The 21,831-nt window shown below is 45.4% G+C and overlaps 1 protein-coding gene across 1 annotated transcript in view; it reads right to left on the bottom strand.

Moving 5' to 3' along the window:
• Positions 1-365: 365 nt before the first annotated feature.
• Positions 366-21,831, bottom strand: part of slc29a3 (solute carrier family 29 member 3) — a 55,112-nt gene continuing 33,646 nt past the window's right edge. The window contains 2 exon segments of the mRNA XM_031799297.1: positions 366-687; positions 2,106-2,250. Coding sequence (XP_031655157.1) covers positions 457-687; positions 2,106-2,250 — 376 coding nt within the window. The 3' untranslated portion in view covers positions 366-456.

The following is a 21,831-nucleotide window of genomic DNA, read 5'->3' as shown; positions in this document are numbered from 1 at the left end:
GTTGGAGAAGTCAGTCTGGATTTGCCATCTTTCTCCTCCTGTCTCCTCCTCCTCCTCCAGTCTCCTCCTCCTCCCGTCTCCTCCTCCTCCTCCTCCTGTCTCCTTCTCCTCCTGTCTCCTCCTCCTCCCGTCTCCTCCTCCTCCTCCCCTCTCCTCCTCCTCCTCCCGTCTCCTCCTCCTCCCGTCTCCTCCTCCTCCTCCTCCCGTCTCCTCCTCCTCCCCCTGTCTCCTCCTCCTCCCGTCTCCTCCTCCTCCTCCCGTCTCCTCCTCCTCCTCCTGTCTCCTCCTCCTCCCGTCTCCTCCTCCTCCTCCTGTCTCCTCCTCCTCCTCCTGTCTCCTTCTCCTCCCGTCTCCTCCTCCTCCTCCTGTCTCCTCCTCCTCCTCCTGTCTCCTCCTTCTCCCGTCTCCTCCTCCCGTCTCCTCCTCCCGTCTCCTCCTCCCGTCTCCTCCTCCTCTTCAGATGAAGTGTACTATCAACACAGAGAAGGCCGATCCCACAGCCAGTCCCAACGTCAGGAAGAAGCTCATGACCACGCCTGCGGGCTCTGCCAGGTCCCGTGGCACCACCTTGGGTCCGTAGATCATGGGCAAGGTGCCCAGGTACCCGTTGGTGATGCCCAGGAGACAGATGAAGAAGACAGGGAAGAGGTCGTGGCTGAAGAGGACCGTGTGAAGGTGGTCTCTGGGCTAGAGGTTACACAAAGACATTTTTTTTAATTAAAGACAAGTTTCTATAGGACAAACTAAATGAAAGCAAAGGAAGCGTTCCTATAAGTCCTGGCCAACAGTAGTGCACTAGTTCCCTATAGGTCCTGGTCAACAGTAGTGCACTAGTTCCCTATAGGTCCTGGTCAACAGTAGTGCACTAGTTCCCTATAAGCCCTGGTCAACAGTAGTGCAATAGTTCCCTATAGGTCCTGGTCAACAGTAGTGCACTAGTTCCCTATAGGTCCTGGTCAACAGTAGTGCACTAGTTCCTTATAGGTCCTGGTCAACAGTAGTGCACTAGTTCCCTATAAGCCCTGGTCAACAGTAGTGCACTAGTTCCCTATAAGCCCTGGTCAACAGTAGTGCACTAGTTCTTTATAGGTCCTGGTCAACAGTAGTGCACTAGTGCCCTATAGGTCCTGGTCAACAGTAGTGCACTAGTGCCCTATAGGTCTTGGTCAACAGTAGTGCACTAGTTCCCTATAGGTCCTGGTCAACAGTAGTGCACTAGTGCCCTATAGGTCCTGGTCAACAGTAGTGCACTAGTGCCCTATAGGCCCTGGTCAACAGTAGTGCACTAGTGCCCTATAGGCCCTGGTCAAAAGTAGTGCACTAGTGCCCTATAGGCCCTGGTCAAAAGTAGTGCACTAGTGCCCTATAGGTACCGGTCAAAAGTAGTGCAGTATATATAGGGAATAGGGTGCCATTTGGGACTAGCGCTAGCCCTCTTGGGTAGTTACAGGGAGAAAACAATAAGCTAATAGTCAATGTCATAACAGGTAAAGAAACAAAGGTTTCTGTACCAAATGTTAAGTTCTGATTTTCTGATGTATCAAATACTTATGTCATGAAATAAAATGCAAATTAATTACATAAAAATCATACAATGTGATTGTCTGGATTTTTGTTTTAGATTTCGTCTCTCACAGTTGAAGTGTACCTATGATAACAATTGCAGACCTCTACATGCTTTGTAAGTCGGAAAACCTGCCAAATCGACAGTGTGTCAAATACTTGTTCTCCCCACTAAGTGTATTATGAGGCATTATAAAGGACGTTATAACGTATTATACACATGTACTACATAGAAGGTGTTACTAAAAAGACTACTAAGACGTGTTGCAATAAGAATAATTTGTATTTATTTATTTTAAACAAATGTCTTATTGTTTTTTTTAACAAAGATTATATTCAACTGAGTGCTGGTCTTTTAATTAAAAAAAAATATATATTTGATGTGATCGACTGCCTGGTCATGTTTCTAGCCAATGAGTAACAAGGAGTTGGCATGATAGCACAGACAGACTGGCTAATCGACCGTTGGTGCTCCTCCAAGCACCCTTTACCTTATTTCCACTAGAGGATAAGAGTTGTGGACGTTCTCTCCTTTTCTTTACCTGGTAGTTGCAGAACATGAGGAGAGGCACCAGGACTGTCCGGGAGAGGACCAGGGCGGGGAGGACTCTACTGGTGGGGCCTGGAACCTGCAGCCAGGCCGTGGCCTGACGACCACAGAAGTCAGCCACGTTGTAGAGGAAGAAGCTGGAGAGAAGATAATGACTACATTATCCCCCATGGTCCATATTCATAAAGAGTCTCAGTGGTGGTGATCTAGGATCAGGTCATAAAACTTCTCAGTAGGTGATCTAGGATCAGGTCATAAAGAGTCTCAGTAGGTGATCTAGGATCAGGTCATAAAGAGTCTTATAGTAGGTGATCTAGGATCAGGTCATAAAGAGTCTCAGTGGTGGTGATCTAGGATCAGGTCATAATGAGTCTTATAGTAGGTGATCTAGGATCAGGTCATAAAACTTCTCAGTAGGTGATCTAGGATCAGGTCATAAAACTTCTCAGTAGGTGATCTAGGATCAGGTCATAAAACTTCTCAGTAGGTGATCTAGGATCAGGTCATAAAGAGTCTCAGTGGTGGTGATCTAGGATCAGGTCATAAAACTTCTCAGTAGGTGATCTAGGATCAGGTCATAAAGAGTCTTATAGTAGGTGATCTAGGATCAGGTCATAAAGAGTCTCAGTGGTGGTGATCTAGGATCAGGTCATAATGAGTCTTATAGTAGGTGATCTAGGATCAGGTCATAAAGAGTCTCAGTGGTGGTGATCTATGATCAGGTCATAATGAGTCTCAGAGTAGGTGATCTAGGATCAGGTCATAAAGAGTCTCAGTGGTGGTGATCTATGATCAGGTCATACAGAGTCTCAGAGTAGCTGATCTAGGATCAGGTCATAAAGAGTCTCAGTGGTGGTGATCTAGGATCAGGTCATACAGAGTCTCAGAGTAGCTGATCTAGGATCAGGTTATAAAGAGTCTCAGAGTAGCTGATCTAGGATCAGGTCATAAAGAGTCTCAGAGTAGCTGATCTAGGATCAGGTTCTCCCTGTCCATGTAATCAATTTCATTATGATCTAAAAAGACAAAACTGATCCTAGATCAGCCCTCCTCTGTAACGCTTTCATGGCATATCAAGCATACATATAGGAAGCATAGATACACTAAGACCGCATTCAACCAGCTGTAGAAGGCCATAAGCAAACAAGAAAATTGTCATCCAGCTCTTAGTGACAGGGGTCTTTAATGCTGGAAAACTTAAATCTGTTTTACCTCATTTCTCTCAGCATGTCACATGTGGAACAAAACTCTAGACCACCTTTACTCCACACACAGAGACGCATACAAAACTCTCTCGCGCCCTCCATTTGGCAAATCTGACCATAATTATATCCTCCTGATTCCTGCTTACTAGCAAAAACTAAAGCAGGAAGCACCAGTTACTCGCTCGATATAGAAGTGGTCAGATGAAGCAGATGCTAAACTACAGGACTGTTTTTCTAGCACAGACTGGAATATGTTCTGGGATTCTTCCAATGGCATTGAGGAGTACACCACATCAGTCACCGGGCTTCATCAATAAGTGCATTGATGATGTCGTCCCCACAGTGACCGTACGTACATACCCCAACCAAAAGCCATGGATTATAGGCAACAGTTGCACTGAGATAAAGGGTAGAGCTGCCACTTCAAGGAACGGGACACTAACCTGGATGCTTATAAGAAATCCCACTATGCCCTCCGGCGAACCATCAAACAGGCAAAGCGTCAATACAGGACTAAGATTGAATCGTACTACACCGGCTCCGACACTCGTCGGATGTGGCAGGGCTTGCAAACTATTACAGACTACAAAGGGAAGTCCAGTCATGAGCTTCCCAGTGATACGAGCCTACGAGACGAGCTAAATAACTTCTATGCTCGCTTCGAGGCAAGTAACAACGAAACATGCATGAGAGCATCAGCTGTTCCGGAAGACTGTGTGATCCCGCCAATGTGAGTCAGACCTTTAGACAGGTCAACATTCATAAGGCCGCAGGGCCAGACTGATTACCAGGACGTGTACTCAGAGCGCTGACCAACTGGCAAGTGTCTTCACTGACATATTCAACCTCTCCCTGTCTGAGTCTGTAATACCAACATGTTTCAAGCAGACCACCATAATCCCTGTGCCCAAGAACACCAAGGTAACCTGCCTAAATGACTACCGACCGGTAGCACTCATGTCTGTAGCCATGAAGTGCTTTGAAAGGCTGGTCATGGCTCACAACACCATCATCCCAGAAACCCTGGACCCACTCCAATTTGCATACTGCTCCAACAGATCCACAGATAATGCGATCTCTATTGCACTCCACACTGCCCTTTCCCACCTGGACAAAAGGAACACCTATGTGAGAATGCTATTCATTGACTACAGCTCAGCGTTCAACACCATAGTGCCCTCAAAGCTCATCACTAAGCTAAGGATCCTGGGACTAAACACCTCCCTCTGCAACTGGATCCTGGACTTCCTGACGTGCCGCCCCAGGTCGTAAGGGTAGGTAGCAACACATCCGCCACATGATCCCCAACACCGGGGCCCCTCAGGGGTGTGTGCTTAGTCCCCTCCTTTACTCCCTGTTCACCCACGACTGCGTGATCAAGCATGACTCTAACACCATCGTTCATTTTCCAAAGACACAGTGGCCTGATCGCCAACAACGATGAGACAGCCTATAGGGAGGAGGTCAGAGACCAGACAGTGTGGTGCAAGGACAAGAACCTCTCCCTGAACGTGATAAAGACACCCCCATTCTCATCGACGGGGCTGTAGTGGAGCAGGTCGAGAGCTTCAAGTTCCTTGGTGTCCACATCATCATAAACTATCATGGTCCAAGCAAACCAAGACAGCCGTGAAGAGGGCACGACAACGCCTCTTCCCCCTCAGGAGACTGAAAAGATTTGGCATGGGTTCTCAGATCCACAAAAAGTTCTACAACTGCACCATCAAGAGCATCCTGACCTGTTGCATCACCGCCTGATATTGGCAACTGCTCGGCATCCGACCACAAGGCGATACAGAGGGTAGTGTGTACGGCCCAGTACATGACTGGCCAAGCTTCCTGGCATCCAGGATCTCTGTCCCAGGCAGTGTCAGAGGAAGGCCTTAAAAATTGTCATAGACTCCTGCCACCCCAGTCATAGACTGTTCTCTCTGCTACCGCACGGCAAGTGGTACTGGAGCACCAAGTCTAGGTCCAAAAGGCTCCTAAACAGCTGACTACCACCAAGCCATAAGACTGCTGAACAGATAATAATGGCCACCCGGACTATTCACATTGACTCCCTCCTTTTTTTAATGCGGCTGCTATTCATTGTTTATTATCTATGCAGTCACTTCACCCCTACCTACATGTACAAATTACCTCAATTACTCTGACTAACTGGTGCCCCCGCACATTGACTCAGTACCAGTACACCCTGTATATAGCCTCCACATTGACTCTGTACCAGTACACCCTGTATATAGCCTCCACATTGACTCAGTACCAGTACACCCTGTATATAGCCTCCACATTGACTCAGTACCAGTACACCCTGTATATAGCCTCCACATTGACTCAGTACCAGTACACCCTGTATATAGCCTCCACATTGACTCTGTACCAGTACACCCTGTATATAGCCTCCACATTGACTCAGTACCAGTACACCCTGTATATAGCCTCCACATTGACTCAGTACCAGTACACCCTGTATATAGCCTCCACATTGACTCAGTACCAGTACACCCTGTATATAGCCTCCACATTGACTCTGTACCAGTACACCCTGTATATAGCCTCCACATTGACTCAGTACCAGTACACCCTGTATATAGCCTCCACATTGACTCAGTACCAGTACACCCTGTATATAGCCTCCACATTGACTCTGTACCAGTACACCCTGTATATAGCCTCCACATTGACTCAGTACCGTAATACCCTGTATATAGCCTCCACATTGACTCAGTACCGTAATACCCTGTATATAGCCTCCACATTGACTCTGTACCGTAACACCCTGTATATAGCCTCCACATTGACTCTGTACCGTAACACCCTGTATATAGCCTCCACATTGACTCAGTACCGTAATACCCTGTATATAGCCTCCACATTGACTCTGTACCGTAACACCCTGTATATAGCCTCCACATTGACTCTGTACCGTAATACCCTGTATATAGCCTCCACATTGACTCTGTACCGTAACACCCTGTATATAGCCTCCACATTGACTCTGTACCGTAATACCCTGTATATAGCCTCCACATTGACTCTGTACCGTAACACCCTGTATATAGCCTCCACATTGACTCTGTACCGTAACACCCTGTATATAGCCTCCACATTGACTCTGTACCGTAACACCCTGTATATAGCCTCCACATTGACTCTGTACCGTAACACCCTGTATATAGCCTCCACATTGACTCTGTACCGTAACACCCTGTATATAGCCTCCACATTGACTCTGTACCGTAACACCCTATATATAGCCTCCACATTGACTCTGTACCGTAACACCCTGTATATAGCCTCCACATTGACTCTGTACTGTAACACCCTGTATATAGCCTCCACATTGACTCTGTACCGTAATACCCTGTATATAGCCTCCACATTGACTCTGTACCGTAATACCCTGTATATAGCCTCCACATTGACTCTGTACCGTAACACCCTGTATATAGCCTCCACATTGACTCTGTACTGTAATACCCTGTATATAGCCTCCACATTGACTCTGTACCGTAATACCCTGTATATAGCCTCCACATTGACTCTGTACCGTAACACCCTGTATATAGCCTCCACATTGACTCTGTACCGTAACACCCTGTATATAGCCTCCACATTGACTCTGTACCGTAACACCCTGTATATAGCCTCCACATTGACTCTGTACCGTAACACCCTGTATATAGCCTCCACATTGACTCAGTACCATAACACCCTGTATATAGCCTCCACATTGACTCTGTACCGTAATACCCTGTATATAACCTCCACATTGACTCAGTACCATAACACCCTGTATATAGCCTCCACATTGACTCTGTACCGTAATACCCTGTATATAACCTCCACATTGACTCAGTACCATAATACCCTGTATATAGCCTCCACATTGACTCAGTACCATAACACCCTGTATATAGCCTCCACATTGACTCAGTACCATAACACCCTGTATATAGCCTCCACATTGACTCAGTACCATAACACCCTGTATATAGCCTCCACATTGACTCAGTACCATAACACCCTGTATATAGCCTCCACATTGACTCTGTACCGTAATACCCTGTATATAGCCTCCACATTGACTCAGTACCATAACACCCTGTATATAGCCTCCACATTGACTCTGTACCGTAATACCCTGTATATAACCTCCACATTGACTCAGTACCATAACACCCTGTATATAGCCTCCACATTGACTCTGTACCGTAATACCCTGTATATAACCTCCACATTGACTCAGTACCATAATACCCTGTATATAGCCTCCACATTGACTCAGTACCATAACACCCTGTATATAGCCTCCACATTGACTCAGTACCATAACACCCTGTATATAGCCTCCACATTGACTCTGTACCGTAATACCCTGTATATAGCCTCCACATTGACTCAGTACCATAACACCCTGTATATAGCCTCCACATTGACTCATTACCATAACACCCTGTATATAGCCTCCACATTGACTCTGTACCAGTACACCCTGTATATAGCCTCCACATTGACTCTGTACCGTAATACCCTGTATATAGCCTCCACATTGACTCTGTACCGTAATACCCTGTATATAGCCTCCACATTGACTCTGTACCGTAATACCCTGTATATAGCCTCCACATTGACTCTGTACCAGTACACCCTGTATATAGCCTCCACATTGACTCTGTACCGTAATACCCTGTATATAGCCTCCACATTGACTCTGTACCGTAATACCCTGTATATAGCCTCCACATTGACTCTGTACCGGTACCCCCTGTATATAGCCTCCACATTGACTCTGTACCAGTACCCCCTGTATATAGCCTCCACATTGACTCAGTACCGTAATACCCTGTATATAGCCTCCACATTGACTCTGTACCATAACACCCTGTATATAGCCTCCACATTGACTCTGTACTGGTACCCCTGTATATAGCCTCCACATTGACTCAGTACCGTAATACCCTGTATATAGCCTCCACATTGACTCTGTACCATAACACCCTGTATATAGCCTCCACATTGACTCTGTACTGGTACCCCTGTATATAGCCTCCACATTGACTCTGTACCGTAATACCCTGTATATAGCCTCCAAATTGACTCAGTACCGTAATACCCTGTATATAGCCTCCACATTGACTCTGTACCGTAACACCCTGTATATAGCCTCCACATTGACTCTGTACCGTAATACCCTGTATATAGCCTCCACATTGACTCTGTACCGTAATACCCTGTATATAGCCTCCACATTGACTCTGTACCGTAATACCCTGTATATAGCCTCCACATTGACTCTGTACCGTAATACCCTGTATATAGCCTCCACATTGACTCTGTACCGTAATACCCTGTATATAGCCTCCACATTGACTCTGTACCGTAACACCCTGTATATAGCCTCCACATTGACTCTGTACCGTAATACCCTGTATATAGCCTCCACATTGACTCTGTACCGTAATACCCTGTATATAGCCTCCACATTGACTCTGTACCGTAACACCCTGTATATAGCCTCCACATTGACTCTGTACCATAATACCCTGTATATAGCCTCCACATTGACTCTGTACCGTAACACCCTGTATATAGCCTCCACATTGACTCTGTACCGTAATACCCTGTATATAGCCTCCACATTGACTCTGTACCGTAATACCCTGTATATAGCCTCCACATTGACTCTGTACCGTAACACCCTGTATATAGCCTCCACATTGACTCTGTACCGTAATACCCTGTATATAGTCTCCACATTGACTCTGTACCGTAACACCCTGTATATAGCCTCCACATTGACTCAGTACCATAATACCCTGTATATAGTCTCCACATTGACTCAGTACCATAATACCCTGTATATAGCCTCCACATTGACTCTGTACCGTAACACCCTGTATATAGCCTCCACATTGACTCAGTACCATAATACCCTGTATATAGCCTCCACATTGACTCTGTACCGTAACACCCTGTATATAGCCTCCACATTGACTCAGTACCATAATACCCTGTATATAGCCTCCACATTGACTCAGTACCATAATACCCTGTATATAGCCTCCACATTGACTCTGTACCGTAACACCATGTATATAGTCTCCACATTGACTCAGTACCATAATACCCTGTATATAGCCTCCACATTGACTCTGTACCGTAACACCCTGTATATAGCCTCCACATTGACTCTGTACCGTAATACCCTGTATATAGCCTCCACATTGACTCTGTACCGTAATACCCTGTATATAGCCTCCACATTGACTCTGTACCGTAATACCCTGTATATAGCCTCCACATTGACTCTGTACCGTAATACCCTGTATATAGCCTCCACATTGACTCTGTACCGTAATACCCTGTATATAGCCTCCACATTGACTCTGTACCGTAACACCCTGTATATAGCCTCCACATTGACTCTGTACCGTAATACCCTGTATATAGCCTCCACATTGACTCTGTACCGTAACACCCTGTATATAGCCTCCACATTGACTCTGTACCGTAACACCCTGTATATAGCCTCCACATTGACTCTGTACCGTAATACCCTGTATATAGCCTCCACATTGACTCTGTACCGTAATACCTGTATATAGCCTCCACATTGACTCTGTACCGTAATACCCAGTATATAGCCTCCACATTGACTCTGTACCGTAATACCCTGTATATAGCCTCCACATTGACTCTGTACCGTAATACCCTGTATATAGCCTCCACATTGACTCTGTACCGTAATACCCTGTATATAGCCTCCACATTGACTCTGTACCAGTACCCCATGTATATAGCCTCCACATTGACTCAGTACCGTAATACCCTGTATATAGCCTCCACATTGACTCTGTACCGTAACACCCTGTATATAGCCTCCACATTGACTCTGTACCGTAATACCCTGTATATAGCCTCCACATTGACTCTGTACCGTAATACCCTGTATATAGCCTCCACATTGACTCTGTACCGTAATACCCTGTATATAGCCTCCACATGGACTCTGTACCGTAACACCCTGTATATAGCCTCCACATTGACTCAGTACCATAATACCCTGTATATAGTCTCCACATTGACTCAGTACCATAATACCCTGTATATAGCCTCCACATTGACTCTGTACCGTAACACCCTGTATATAGCCTCCACATTGACTCAGTACCATAATACCCTGTATATAGCCTCCACATTGACTCTGTACCGTAACACCCTGTATATAGCCTCCACATTGACTCAGTACCATAATACCCTGTATATAGCCTCCACATTGACTCAGTACCATAATACCCTGTATATAGCCTCCACATTGACTCTGTACCGTAACACCCTGTATATAGTCTCCACATTGACTCAGTACCATAATACCCTGTATAGCCTCCACATTGACTCTGTACCGTAACACCCTGTATATAGCCTCCACATTGACTCTGTACCGTAATACCCTGTATATAGCCTCCACATTGACTCTGTACCGTAATACCCTGTATATAGCCTCCACATTGACTCTGTACCGTAATACCCTGTATATAGCCTCCACATTGACTCTGTACCGTAATACCCTGTATATAGCCTCCACATTGACTCTGTACCATAATACCCTGTATATAGCCTCCACATGGACTCTGTACCGTAATACCCTGTATATAGCCTCCACATGGACTCTGTACCGTAATACCCTGTATATAGCCTCCACATTGACTCAGTACCATAACACCCTGTATATAGCCTCCACATTGACTCAGTACCATAACACCCTGTATATAGCCTCCACATTGGACTCAGTACCATAACACCCTGTATATAGCCTCCACATTGACTCAGTACCATAACACCCTGTATATAGCCTCCACATTGACTCAGTACCATAACACCCTGTATATAGCCTCCACATTGACTCTGTACCGTAATACCCTGTATATAGCCTCCACATTGACTCAGTACCATAACACCCTGTATATAGCCTCCACATTGACTCTGTACCGTAATACCCTGTATATAACCTCCACATTGACTCAGTACCATAACACCCTGTAATAGCCTCCACATTGACTCTGTACCGTAATACCCTGTATATAACCTCCACATTGACTCAGTACCATAATACCCTGTATATAGCCTCCACATTGACTCAGTACCATAACACCCTGTATATAGCCTCCACATTGACTCAGTACCATAACACCCTGTATATAGCCTCCACATTGACTCAGTACCATAACACCCTGTATATAGCCTCCACATTGACTCTGTACCGTAATACCCTGTATATAGCCTCCACATTGACTCAGTACCATAACACCCTGTATATAGCCTCCACATTGACTCAGTACCATAACACCCTGTATATAGCCTCCCACATTGGACTCTGTACCAGTACACCCTGTATATAGCCTCCACATTGACTCTGTACCGTAATACCCTGTATATAGCCTCCACATTGACTCTGTACCGTAATACCCTGTATATAGCCTCCACATTGACTCTGTACCGTAATACCCTGTATATAGCCTCCACATTGACTCTGTACCAGTACACCCTGTATATAGCCTCCACATTGACTCTGTACCGTAACCCTGCTCTCCGTGAATACCCTGTTATATAGCCTCCACATTGGACTCTGTACCGTAATACCTGTATATAGCCTCCACATTGACTCTGTACCGTACCCCCGTATATAGCCTCCACATTGACTCTGTACCAGTACCCCCTGTATATAGCCTCCACATTGACTCAGTACCGTAATAACCTCCCCTGTAATATAGCCTCCACATTGGACTCTGTACCATAACACCCTGTATATAGCCTCCACATTGACTCTGTACTGGTACCCCCTGTATATAGCCTCCACATTGACTCAGTACCGAATACCCTGTATATAGCCTCCACATGACTCTGTACCATTAACACCCTGTATATAGCCTCCACATTGACTCTGTACTGGTACCCCTGTATATAGCCTCCACATTGACTCTGTACCGTAATACCCCTGTATATAGCTCCAAATTGACTCAGTACCGTAATACCCTGTATATAGCCTCCACATGACTCTGTACCGTAACACCCTGTATATAGCTCCACATTGACTCTGTACCGTAATACCCTGTATATAGCCTCCCACATTGACTCTGTACCGTAATACCCTGTATATAGCCTCCACATTGACTCTGTACCGTAATACCCTGTATATAGCCTCCACATTGGACTCTGTACCGTAATACCCTGTATATAGCCTCCACATTGACTCTGTACCGTAATACCCTGTATTAGCCTCCACATTGACTCTGTACCGTAACACCTGTATATAGCCTCCACATTGACTCTGTACCGTAATACCCTGTATATAGCCTCCACATTGACTCTGTACCGTAATACCCTGTATATAGCCTCCACATTGACTCTGTACCGTAACACCCTGTATATAGCCTCCACATTGACTCTGTACCATAATACCCTGTATATAGCCTCCACATTGACTCTGTACCGTAACACCTGTATATAGCCTCCACATTGACTCTGTACCGTAATACCCTGTATATAGCCTCCACATTGACTCTGTACCGTAATACCCTGTATATAGCCTCACATTGACTCTGTACCGTAACACCCTGTATATAGCCTCCACATTGACTCTGTACCGTAATACCCTGTATATAGCCTCCACATTGACTCTGTACCGTAACACCCTGTATATAGCCTCCACATTGACTCTGTACCGTAATACCCTGTATATAGCCTCCACATTGACTCTGTACCGTAATACCTGTATATAGCCTCCACATTGACTCTGTACCGTAAACCCCTGTATATAGCCTCCACATTGACTCAGTACCGTAATACCCTGTATATAGCCTCCACATTGACTCTGTACCGTAACACCCTGTATATAGCCTCCACATTGACTCTGTACCGTAATACCCTGTATATAGCCTCCACATTGACTCTGTACCGTAATACCCTGTATATAGCCTCCACATTGACTCTGTACCGTAACACCTGTATATAGCCTCCACATTGACTCTGTACCAATACCCTGTATATAGCCTCCACATTGACTCTGTACCGTAACACCCTGTATATAGCCTCCACATTGACTCTGTACCGTAATACCCTGTATATAGCCTCCACATTGACTCTGTACCGTAATACCCTGTATATAGCCTCCACATTGACTCTGTACCGTAATACCTGTATATAGCCTCCACATTGACTCTGTACCGTAATACCCTGTATATAGCCTCCACATTGACTCTGTACCGTAATACCCTGTATATAGCCTCCACATTGACTCTGTACCGTAACACCCTGTATATAGCCTCCACATTGACTCTGTACCGTAATACCCTGTATATAGCCTCCACATTGACTCTGTACCGTAACACCCTGTATATAGCCTCCACATTGACTCTGTACCGTAACACCCTGTATATAGCCTCCACATTGACTCTGTACCGTAATACCCTGTATATAGCCTCCACATTGACTCTGTACCGTAATACCCTGTATATAGCCTCCACATTGACTCTGTACCGTAATACCCTGTATATAGCCTCCACATTGACTCTGTACCGTAATACCCTGTATATAGCCTCCACATTGACTCTGTACCGTAATACCCTGTATATAGCCTCCACATTGACTCTGTACCGTAATACCCTGTATATAGCCTCCACATTGACTCTGTACCAGTACCCATGTATATAGCCTCCACATTGACTCTGTACCGTAATACCCTGTATATAGCCTCCACATTGACTCTGTACCGTACCACCCTGTATATAGCCTCCACATTGACTCTGTACCGTAATACCCTGTATATAGCCTCCACATTGACTCTGTACCGTAATACCCTGTATATAGCCTCCACATTGACTCTGTACCGTAATACCCTGTATATAGCCTCCACATTGACTCTGTACCGTAACACCCTGTATATAGCCTCCACATTGACTCTGTACCGTAATACCTGTCTCTTATACACATCCACATTGACTCTGTACCGTAATACCCTGTATATAGCCTCCACATTGACTCTGTACCGTAACACCCTGTATATAGCCTCCACATTGACTCTGTACCGTAATACCCTGTATATAGCCTCCACATTGACTCTGTACCGTAACACCTGTATATAGCCTCCACATTGACTCTGTACCATAATACCCTGTATATAGCTCCACATTGACTCTGTACCGTAATACCCTGTATATAGCCTCCACATTGACTCTGTACCGTAACACCCTGTATATAGCCTCCACATTGACTCTGTACCGTAATACCCTGTATATAGCCTCCACATTGACTCTGTACCGTAACACCCTGTATATAGCCTCCACATTGACTCTGTACCGTAATACCCTGTATATAGCCTCCACATAGACTCTGTACCGTAATACCCTGTATATACCTCCACATTGACTCTGTACCGTAATACCCTGTATATAGCCTCCACATTGACTCTGTACCGTAATACCCTGTATATAGCCTCCACATTGACTCTGTACCGTAATACCCTGTATATAGCCTCCACATTGACTCTGTACCGTAATACCCTGTATATAGCCTCCACATTGACTCTGTACCGTAACACCCTGTATATAGCCTCCACATTGACTCTGTACCGTAATACCCTGTATATAGCCTCCACATTGACTCTGTACCGTAACACCCTGTATATAGCCTCCACATTGACTCTGTACCGTAACACCCTGTATATAGCCTGCCCCTTATACACATCCCATTGACTCTGTACCGTAATACCCTGTATATAGCCTCCACATTGACTCTGTACCGTAATACCCTGTATATAGCCTCCACATTGACTCTGTACCGTAATACCCTGTATATAGCCTCCACATTGACTCTGTACCGTAATACCCTGTATATAGCCTCCACATTGACTCTGTACCGTAATACCCTGTATATAGCCTCCACATTGACTCTGTACCGTACCCCCTGTATATAGCCTCCACATTGACTCTGTACCGTAATACCCTGTATATAGCCTCCACATTGACTCTGTACCGTAACACCCTGTATATAGCCTCCACATTGACTCTGTACCGTAATACCCTGTATATAGCCTCCACATTGACTCTGTACCGTAATCCCTGTATATAGCCTCCACATTGACTCTGTACCGTAATACCCTGTATATAGCCTCCACATTGACTCTGTACCGTAATACCCTGTATATAGCCTCCACATTGACTCTGTACCGTAATACCCTGTATATAGCCTCCACATTGACTCTGTACCGTAATACCCTGTATATAGCCTCCACATTGACTCTACCGTAATACCCTGTATATAGCCTCCACATTGACTCTGTACCGTAATACCCTGTATATAGCCTCCACATTGACTCTGTACCGTAACACCCTGTATATAGCCTCCACATTGACTCTGTACCGTAACACCCTGTATATAGCCTCCACATTGACTCTGTACCGTAATACCCTGTATATAGCCTCCACATTGACTCTGTACCGTAACACCTGTATATAGCCTCCACATTGACTCTGTACCGGTACCCCTGTATATAGCCTCCACATTGACTCTGTACCGTAACACCCTGTATATAGCCTCCACATTGACTCTGTACCGGTACCCCCTGTATATAGCCTCCACATTGACTCTGTACCGGTACCCCCTGTATATAGCCTCCACATTGACTCTGTACCGGTACCCCTGTATATAGCCTCCACATTGACTCTGTACCGTAATACCCTGTATATAGCCTCCACATTGACTCTGTACCGTAATACCCTGTATATAGCCTCCACATGACTCTGTACCGTAATACCCTGTATATAGCCTCCACATTGACTCTGTACCGTAATACCCTGTATATAGCCTCCACATTGACTCTGTACCGTAACACCCTGTATATAGCCTCCACATTGACTCTGTACCGTAATACCCTGTATATAGCCTCCACATTGACTCTGTACCGTAATACCCTGTATATAGCCTCCACATTGACTCTGTACCGTAACACCCTGTATATAGCCTCCACATTGACTCTGTACCGTAACACCCTGTATATAGCCTCCACATTGACTCTGTACCGTAATACCCTGTATATAGCCTCCACATTGACTATGTACCGTAACACCCTGTATATAGTCTCCACATAGACTCTGTACCGTAATACCCTGTATATAGCCTCCACATTGACTCTGTACCGTACATCCCTGTATATAGCCTCCACATTGACTCTGTACCGTAATACCCTGTATATAGCCTCCACATTGACTCTGTACCGTAATACCCTGTATATAGCCTCCACATGACTCTGTACCGTAAAACCCTGTATATAGCCTCCCCATTGACTCTGTACCGTAATACCCTGTATATAGCCTCCACATTGACTCTGTACCGTAAACCCTGTATATAGCCTCCACATTGACTCTGTACCGTAACCCTGTATATAGCCTCCACATTGACTCTGTACCGTAATACCCTGTATATAGCCTCCACATTGACTCTGTACCGTAACACCCTGTATATAGCCTCCACATTGACTCTGTACCGTAATAACCCTGTATATAGCCTCCACATGGACTCTGTACCGTAATACCCTGTATATAGCCTCCACATGGACTCTGTACCGTAACCCTGTATATAGCCTCCACATTGACTCGTACCGTAATACCCTGTATATAGCCTCCACATTGACTCTGTACCGTGCACCCCTGTATATAGCTCCACATTGACTCGTACCGTAATACCCTGTATATAGCCTCCACATTGACTCTGTACCGTAATACCCTGTATATAGCCTCCACATGACTCTGTACCGTAATACCCGTATATAGCCTCCACATTGACTCTGTACCGTAATACCCTGTATATAGCCTCCACATTGACTCTGTACCGTAATACCCTGTATATAGCCTCCACATTGACTCTGTACCGTAATACCCTGTATATAGCCTCCACATTGACTCTGTACCGTAATAACCCTGTATATAGCTCCCATTGACTCTGTACCGGTACCCCTGTATATAGCCTCCACATTGACTCTGTACCGTAATACCCTGTATATAGCCTCCACATTGACTCTGTACCGTAATACCCTGTATATAGCCTCCACATTGACTCGTACCGTAATACCTGTATATAGCCTCCACATTGACTCTGTACCGTAAACCCGTATATAGCCTCCACATGACTCTGTACCGTAATACCCTGTATATAGCCTCCACATTGACTCTGTACGTAACACCCTGTATATAGCCTCCACATTGACTCTGTACCGTAACACCTGTATATAGCCTCCACATTGACTCTGTACCGTAATACCCTGTATATAGCCTCCACATTGACTCTGTACCGTAATACCCTGTATATAGCCTCCATTGACTCTGTACCGTACTACCCTGTATATAGCCTCCACATGGACTCTGTACCGTAACACCCTGTATATAGCCTCCACATTGACTCAGTACCATAATACCCTGTATATAGTCTCCACATTGACTCAGTACCATAATACCCTGTATATAGCCTCCACATTGACTCTGTACCGTAACCCTGTATATAGCCTCCACATTGACTCAGTACCATACATGTACCTGTATATAGCTCCACATTGACTCTGTACCGTAACACCCTGTATATAGCCTCCACATTGACTCAGTACCGTAATACCCTGTATATAGCCTCCACATTGACTCTGTACCCTAATACCCTGTATATAGCCTCCACATGCCTCTGTACCGTAATAACCCTGTATATAGCCTCCACAGTGACTTGGTACCGGTACCCCTGTATATAGCCTCCACAGTGACTTGGTACCGGTACCCCTGTATATAGCCTCCACATTGACTCTGTACTGGTACCCCTGTATATAGTCTCCACATTGACTCTGTTCCCGTACCCCCTGTATATAGCCTCCACATTGACTCTGTACCGGTACCCCCCCTGTATATAGCCTCCACATTGACTCTGTACTGGTACCCCCTGTATATAGCCTCCACATTGACTAGGTACTGGTACCCCCTGTATATAGCCTCCACATTGACTCTGTACTGGTACCCCCTGTATATAGCCTCCACATTGACTCTGTACCGGTACCCCCTGGTATATAGCCTCCACATTGACTCTGTACCGGTACCCCCCTGTATATAGCCTCCACATTGACTCTGTACCGACCACCCCTGTATATAGCCTCCACATTGACTCTGTACCGGTACCCACCCGCCTGATATAGCCTCTACATTGACTCTGTACCGGTACCCCCCTGGTATATAGCCTCCACATTGACTCTGTACCAGTACCCCCCCTATATAGCCTCCACATTGACTCTGTACCGGTACAAACCCCCTGTATATAGCCTCCACATTGACTCTGTACCTGTACCGTACCCCTGTATATAGCCTCCACATTGACTCTGTACCGTAATACCCTGTATATAGCCTCCACATTGACTCTGTACCGTAATACCCTGTATATAGCCTCCACATTGACTCTGTACCGTACCCCCCCTGTATATAGCCTCCACATTGACTCTGTACCGTAATACCCTGTATATAGCCTCCACATTGACTCTGTACCGTAATACCCTGTATATAGCCTCCACATTGACTCTGTACCGTAATACCCTGTATATAGCCTACACATTGACTCTGTACCGTAATACCCTGTATATAGCCTACACATTGACTCTGTACCGTACTACCCTGTATATGGCCTCCACATTGACTCTGTACCGTAATACCCTGTATATAGCCTCCACATTGACTCTGTACCGTAACACCCTGTATAGCCTCCACATTGACTCTGTACCGTAATACCCTGTATATAGCCTCCACATTGACTCTGTACCGTAATACCCTGTATATAGTCCTCCACATTGACTCTGTACCGTAATACCCTGTATATAGCCTCCACATTGACTCTGTACCGTAATACCCTGTATATAGCCTCCACAGTGACTCTGTACCGTACCCCCACCTACACCCTGGTATATAGCCTCCACATTGACTCTGTACCGTAATACCCTGTATATAGCCTCCACATTGACTCTGTACCGTAATACCCTGTATATAGCCTCCACATTGACTCTGTACCGTAATACCCTGTATATAGCCTCCACATTGACTCTGTACCGTAACCCCGTATACCGCCCCACATTGACTCTACCGTAACCCCTGTATATAGCCTCCACATTGACTCTGTACCGTAATACCCTGTATATAGCCTCCACATTGACTCTGTACCGTAATACCCTGTATATAGCCTCCACATTGACTCTGTACCGTAACACCCTGTATATAGCCTCCACATTGACTCTGTACCGTAATACCCTGTATATAGCCTCCACATTGACTCTGTACCGTAATACCCTGTATATAGCCTCCACATTGACTCTGTACCGTAATACCCTGTATATAGCCTCCACATTGACTCTGTACCGTAATACCCTGTATATAGTCCCACATTGACTCTGTACCGTAATACCCTGTATATAGCCTCCACATTGACTCTGTACCGTAATACCCTGTATATAGCCTCCACATTGACTCTGTACCGTAACACCCTGTATATAGCCTCCACATTGACTCTGTACCGTAATACCCTGTATATAGCCTCCACATTGACTCTGTACCGTAATACCCTGTATATAGCCTCCACATTGACTCTGTACCGTAAAACCTTGTATATAGCCTCCACATTGACTCTGTACCGTAATACCCTGTATATAGCCTCCACATTGACTCTGTACCGTAATACCCTTATATAGCCTCCACATTGACTCTGTACCGTAATACCCTGTATATAGCCTCCACATTGACTCTGTACCGTATACCCTGTATATAGCCTCCACATTGACTCTGTACCGTAATACCCTGTATATAGCCTCCACAGTTCCTCTGTTCCGGTACCTACCACCTACCTGTATATAGCCTCCACATTGACTCTGTACCGTAATACCCTGTATATAGCCTCCACATTGACTCTGTACCGTAATACCCTGTATATAGCCTCCACATTGACTCTGTACCGTAATACCCTGTATATAGCCTCCACATTGACTCTGTACCGGTACCCCCCTTATATAGCCTCCACATTGACTCTGTACCGTAATACCCTGTATATAGCCTCCACATTGACTCTGTACCGTATACCCTGTATATAGCCTCCACATTGACTCTGTACCGTAACACCCTGTATATAGCCTCCACATTGACTCTGTACCGTAATACCCTGTATATAGCCTCCACATTGACTCTGTACCGTATACCCTGTATATAGCCTCCTCCACATTGACTCTGTACCGTAATACCCTGTATATAGCCTCCACATTGACTCTGTACCGTAATACCCCTGTATATAGTCTCCACATTGACTCTGTACCGTAATACCCTGTATATAGCCTCCACATTGACTCTGTACCGTAATACCCTGTATATAGCCTCCACATTGACTCTGTACCGTAGCACCCTGTATATAGCCTCCACATTGACTCTGTACCGTAATACCCTGTATATAGCCTCCACATTGACTCTGTACCGTAATACCCTGTATATAGCCTCCACATTGACTCTGTACCGTAATACCCTGTATATAGCCTCCACATTGACTCTGTACCGTAATACCTGTATATAGCCTCCACATTGACTCTGTACCGTAATACCCTGTATATAGCCTCCACATTGACTCTGTACCGTAATACCCTGTATATAGCCTCCACATTGACTCTGTACCGTAATACCCTGTATATAGCCTCCACATTGACTCTGTACCGTAATACCCTGTATATAGCCTCCACATTGACTCTGTACCGTAATACCCTGTATATAGCCTCCACATTGACTCTGTACCGTAATACCCTGTATATAGCCTCCACATTGACTCTGTACCGTAATACCCGTATATAGCCTCCACATTGACTCTGTACCGTAATACCCTGTATATAGCCTCCACATTGACTCTGTACCGTAATACCCTGTATATAGCCTCCACATTGACTCTGTACCGTAATACCCTGTATATAGCCTCCACATTGACTCTGTACCGTATACCCTGTATATAGCCTCCACATTGACTCTGTACCGTAATACCCTGTATATAGCCTCCACATTGACTCTGTACCGTAATACCCTGTATATAGCCTCCACATTGACTCTGTACCGTAATACCCTGTATATAGCCTCCACATTGACTCTGTACCGTAATACCCTGTATATAGCCTCCACATTGACTCTGTACCGTAATACCCTGTATATAGCCTCCACATTGACTCTGTACCGTAATACCCTGTATATAGCCTCCACATTGACTCTGTACCGTAATACCCTGTATATAGCCTCCACATTGACTCTGTACCGTAATACCCTGTATATAGCCTCCACATTGACTCTGTACCGTAATACCCCTGTATATAGCCTCCACATTGACTCTGTACCGTAATACCCTGTATATAGCCTCCACATTGACTCTGTACCGTAATACCCTGTATATAGCCTCCACATTGACTCTGTACCGTAATAC

The sequence above is a fragment of the Oncorhynchus kisutch genome, linkage group LG20 (genome assembly GCF_002021735.2).
Source record: "Oncorhynchus kisutch isolate 150728-3 linkage group LG20, Okis_V2, whole genome shotgun sequence".
NCBI lineage: Eukaryota > Metazoa > Chordata > Actinopteri > Salmoniformes > Salmonidae > Oncorhynchus > Oncorhynchus kisutch.
Note: the sequence above shows the minus strand (reverse complement) of the source record. Positions and strands in the feature narration are given on the sequence as shown.